The sequence below is a fragment of the Sinocyclocheilus grahami genome, unplaced genomic scaffold (genome assembly GCF_001515645.1).
Source record: "Sinocyclocheilus grahami isolate Dianchi unplaced genomic scaffold, SAMN03320097.WGS_v1.1 scaffold512.1, whole genome shotgun sequence".
Classification (NCBI taxonomy): Eukaryota; Metazoa; Chordata; class Actinopteri; order Cypriniformes; family Cyprinidae; genus Sinocyclocheilus; species Sinocyclocheilus grahami.
Window position 1 is genome coordinate 517,516 of NW_015505691.1, and position 5,587 is coordinate 523,102.

A 5,587-nucleotide genomic window follows, 5' to 3' on the forward strand; every position below is an offset into this window, starting at 1 on the left:
CCCCTCAGACATACATTCATATAAACTCCTACCCCTAAATTAATCGCGATTTGTTTAACATCTCAACCGATTTGAATCGTCACACATTTGAATCGATTTTCAACCGGCTCGCGGTTAATCGTTACATCCCTACAGTCACAAGACATCTGTAGACATTTGAATAAGGATCATTCAGCTTTGAGAACGGAAACTAACCTGTTTGTTCCTCGATATCTTCATGTTTGACTCTGAATGCTTCTTCAATCCTCACGTCTTCACTCTCCTCTTTAATAAACGACATCTTTATAACAGTGTGTCACGTGGATTTAAGTTGCTTCATCAGGAGTTGACGAGTTTAAGATGAAAATAATTCAGAAAAAAAAAGTTTTAAATACAAACTAAATCACTAATTTAGTAGTCAGAGCACTGATTGTCAGTCAGAGTGAGAGTTAAAGGTCTTAAAGGGGTCATATGATGCTGCTAAAAAGAACATTATTTTGTGTATTTGGTGTAATGAAATGTGTTTATGTGGTTTAAAGTTAAAAAAAAAACATTATTTTCCACATACTGTACATTAATGTTTCTCCTCTATGCTCCGCCTTTCTGAAACGCGTCGATTTTTACAAAGCTCATCGGTCTGATAAGCGAGGTGTGCTGTGATTGGCCAGCTATCCAGTGCATTGTGATTGGCCGAACACCTCAAGCATGTGACGGAAATGTTACACCCCTTACCAAACTGTTGTATTCCCTCAGCGACCAGCACGGATCAGCTCCAGGCATGACGAAGCGGATATCGTCCTCTTTTGGAAGACCAAACAAAGTAGTTTCGCTTTCACAACGAATCACACAGCGCCTTCACGACATGACGGCGGCGGCAACAATACTACAGCGAGAATAAAAGTTATGCCTTCTTTCTTTGCGTGCACATTTGGAATGTGCACGCAAAATCTTAAAAAAGATTTGCACGTTATGCAAATCTTCCCACATAGTGATGTAGACATGTGGGGGCGTGTTAGAACGAGCCGTTTTAGGGGGGCGTGGCTGACTCTTAACTTTTATAAAGAATACCTCTTTGGATTTGAGACTTTAGTCTTTGCAACTTTACAGATCTTCTTTATGCACCAAGAGCTTGTAACACTCCAAAGAGAAAGGAGAAAATGAAATCGCATCATATGACCCCTTTAATGGTCTGATTAGCCCCACAAAAAAACCAAAACTAATCGCGATTTGTTTAACATCTCAACCGATTTGAATCGTCACACATTTGAATCGATTTTCAACCGGCTCGCGGTTAATCGTTACATCCCTACAGTCACAAGACATCTGTAGACATTTGAATAAGGATCATTCAGCTTTGAGAACGGAAACTAACCTGTTTGTTCCTCGATATCTTCATGTTTGACTCTGAATGCTTCTTCAATCCTCACGTCTTCACTCTCCTCTTTAATAAACGACATCTTTATAACAGTGTGTCACGTGGATTTAAGTTGCTTCATCAGGAGTTGACGAGTTTAAGATGAAAATAATTCAGAAAAAAAAAGTTTTAAATACAAACTAAATCACTAATTTAGTAGTCAGAGCACTGATTGTCAGTCAGAGTGAGAGTTAAAGGTCTTAAAGGGGTCATATGGTGCTGCTAAAAAGAACATTATTTTGTGTATTTGGTGTAATGAAATGTGTTTATGTGGTTTAAAGTTAAAAAAAACATTATTTTCCACATACTGTACATTAATGTTTCTCCTCTATGCTCCGCCTTTCTGAAACGCGTCGATTTTTACAAAGCTCATCGGTCTGATAAGCGAGGTGTGCTGTGATTGGCCAGCTATCCAGTGCATTGTGATTGGCCGAACACCTCAAGCATGTGACGGAAATGTTACACCCCTTACCAAACTGTTGTATTCCCTCAGCAACCAGCACGGATCAGCTCCAGGCATGACGAAGCGGATATCGTCCTCTTTTGGAAGACCAAACAAAGTAGTTTCGCTTTCACAACGAATCACACAGCGCCTTCACGACATGACGGCGGCGGCAACAATACTACAGCGAGAATAAAAGTTATGCCTTCTTTCTTTGCGTGCACATTTGGAATGTGCACGCAAAATCTTAAAAAAGATTTGCACGTTATGCAAATCTTCCCACATAGTGATGTAGATATGTGGGGGCGTGTTAGAACGAGCCGTTTTAGGGGGGCGTGGCTGAACAAAACTTGCACCAAAAAAATTTAGTTTGTACACACACACACTTCGTATTTATGAATATATTACTTTAATTTGGTATTCAATGATTTGTAGATTACACGTTAATGAAAACATTTGCTATTGGTTTAAGTGTTTTTTTCTGTCGTTGCATTAACACCGTGTTGATTAGCAGCTGTCTGAAGCGTGCAGAGATTCGAATCCGTGAATCATTTTGAGAAGCAATTGGTTCAATTGACTCGTAATTTCAAAAAGCTCCGTTTCTCTATCAACTTAGAGAGAAAGGGTAGTAATAGTAAAAAGTGACTCACGATATAGAGAGCAGAAATGAGATGTGGATGCGCTATACTCACAAAACATAACGTTAGAGAAACCATTACTATACTGCATTCACTGCATTCATAACTCATTTTGCATCGTAAAAAAATAGACAAAAAAAGTTGGCATCGATTTCAATACTGTAAATGCTTAAAGGGTCATGAAACCCTAAAACAAACCTTTCTTCAGCGAAATCACAACAGATGCTGGAGACCGTCGCGGCCATATGACACCATATCGCAAGACCAAAATAAAAGTCTTGTGCACACCTTCTTCTTCTTTTGATTTAATGGCGAGTTGCGAACCAGCTTCAAAGGTGCATATCGCCACCTACTGTGATGGAGTGTGAAAAGAATGAACAAACCCTCCTATATCCTATTATATAACCCACTATTCTTAATAAAGCTCATGACTGCATGTATTTGTTTTCCTGAATTTGGCCCGTCATTTAATAAGCTGGTTATAGTAAATTCCTGACATACTGCTTGTAATTCTTCCTTAAGAATCCTCCTTTCTATTTCATATTTCTTACATATCTTCATAACATGCTCTACAGTTTCCTCTATTCAACAGACATCACATAGACCCGTGTTATGTTTTCCTAGAATGTGTAAAGTACGATTTAGATTTGAATGGCCTGTTCGTAAATGTGTGAAAATAACTTGTTCTTTTCTACTTAAGTACTTTTCTTTATGGTTTTTTTGAACCTTTCCTATTGCATGCTTCTCAAATCAAATGTTTTCCTTCTGATCTACTGAGTGCAATGTTTACATTTGGTTCTTTCATTTTAATTGTTTCTTTGGCAATTTTGTCTGCTTCCTCATTACCTTGAATTCCCACGTGTGCTGGTACCCACATAAATTGAATTATTATTCGCATCTGTCGTAAACTATAACCTAATCATGATTTCAGTTAAAATGTCAGTTCTATTTGTTTCCAATGATTGTAAATTCATAAGGACTGCCATTGAATCAGAACATATTATTACTTTATCAGGTCTAACTTCGTACACACAACTCTAGTGCCATTAAAATAGCTATCATCTCAGCTGTATATACTGATTATCCTATATCTGTTATCCTTCCAGCTAGGGCTGCACGATTAATCGAATGCGATCGTCATGCGCATTTTGTTAGTAAAGCCGGTTCTGTAATCAGCAGGAAATCATCATCACGTGCTTTCAGATGGAGCAGCATTTACTACACATAGCCGTAGTTCACTGACAAGTTACGCAAAAAAAAAAATCGCAGACGATTTTATTGCGCGATTATAAAATCGAAGAAATCGTTCGCGATAATGACAGCTGTTTGCATAGCTTCTCAGTGAACTACGGCTCTGTGAAGTAAATGCTGCTCCGTCTGAAAGCATGTGAAAATACCACATTTAATAACATATTTTTACTCCAAACTCACTTCATAAAGTCAGTCGAGTGTTTGAAATCAATCCTTCTGTGAGATGATGTGGCTTCTTACACAGAATAAGGCACGCAACATATTTCATAGTATTTAAGCAGCGATAAAGGCATTGCATTATAAATATACTTTATTTGAATGAAAATTATAATAATAAGAACTCAGTTAAACCGTATCTTGCCGTAGTCGTGTGTTTATTAGTCACGCTGAATCAATGAAAGCAGTTGAATCTTCTGTTTATTCAGTTGCAGCGATAGGCATTTTCTGGGTTTCTTCTGTGAGGCGTATTTGGAGTTTCAGCGCGAGAGCGCCCTCTGGCCTTTGGATGGAGATTTACTGCTGATCACAGAACCGTGCTTCACTGAAAGATACGCATGACAATCGCAGCTTCTGTCGAATCGCGATCTCGATTCCATTTCGATTTATCGTGCAGCCCTACTTCCAGCCTTCCTCACCTCAAACTCTGGAACATAGAATGCAGCCCGTCCTTCCAGTGTCTTCACTCTTTGACCCGTCTGTATATATTCGAAGAAATTAGTAGTATGAATTTTTTATATAATTTATGTCTATTTCTGGTTGATCTATTATCCAGGGTGGAATTGGGGATATTACCACTATTGGGGCAAATTATATTGACTCTAGACCAACTTCATTTACCCACTCCTTTATTTTCTTTTATATATGATGCAATTTAAATTTTTCCTTTCTCTTTGGAGTGTTACAAGCTCTTGGTGCATAAAGAAGATCTGTAAAGTTGCAAAGACTAAAGTCTCAAATCCAAAGAGATATTCTTTATAAAAGTTAAGAGTCAGCCACACCTACCTAAAATGGCTCGTTCTAACACAACACACAACACAACATTTCCGTCACACGCTTGAGGAATTCGGCCAATCACAACACACTGGATAGCTGGCCAATCAGAGCACACCTCGCTTTTCAGACCGATGAGCTTTGTAAAAATCGACGTGTTTCAGAAAGGCAGGGCATAGAGGAGAAACAATAATGTACAGTATGTGGAAAATAATGTTTTCTTTGAACCTCAAACCGCATAAACACATTTCATTACACCAAATACACAAAATAATGTTCTTTTTAGCAGCATCATATGACCTCTTTAATTCAATTCTACTTCAGGATGAAAAACCTGAGGTGACTAGCAGGAAAACAAATTATGTTGGTGCAATGATATATATTTATTATAGTCCAGACTTTTTAAAATTTATTCTTTAATTATTTGGAGGCTGTGTCTGTGAGGATATGATTAAAGATGAACTAACACCTTTAGTTATCTTGAGAAAGTCTGATTTATGGCCTTCAACTAAGAACACACTGAGTTCCGTCTACAAAAAGTGTAAAATGAGACAGACCTGCTTCTACTGTTGCACCTCAACCCTCTAGAAGAAAGATGAATATGTAAGCTTTTTTTTTTAAATCAGGACAATGTTTTAACATTGGGGATGATTTAAAGGTAGACATGTTGAATTATTGCAGCATTCTTTTTTAACATTCAAAGATGTTATTGCAGTAGAAACTTTTTACTTCACATAGATGTCTATGTCAAAAGGTTTGATGTTTGTGCTATTCGCAACGTTTTGAAAAGCTGCTGCTGATTTTTCAGCACCTGACAATCAAGTACAGACCCTACTTATCTCACAAAATTTTATATTATAACCAGTCACACAT

General features: G+C 37.7%; 1 protein-coding gene across 2 annotated transcripts in view; it reads right to left on the reverse strand.

The window, feature by feature from the left end:
- Positions 1–2,735, reverse strand: part of LOC107554754 (gastrula zinc finger protein XlCGF57.1-like) — a 23,221-nt gene extending 20,486 nt beyond the window's left edge. Inside the window, exons 1-2 of one of the 2 annotated variants that reach the window (XM_016237355.1) lie at positions 2,672–2,735; positions 1,352–1,469 (exon numbers count right to left, since the gene is read on the reverse strand). In XM_016237355.1, coding sequence (XP_016092841.1) covers positions 1,352–1,436 — 85 coding nt within the window. In that variant the 5' untranslated portion in view covers positions 1,437–1,469; positions 2,672–2,735. Of the gene's footprint in view, positions 1–1,351; positions 1,478–2,671 lie in introns of those variants that run through there. The other variant, XM_016237356.1, reaches the window with a different exon arrangement.
- Between the last annotated feature and the right edge of the window lie 2,852 nt (positions 2,736–5,587).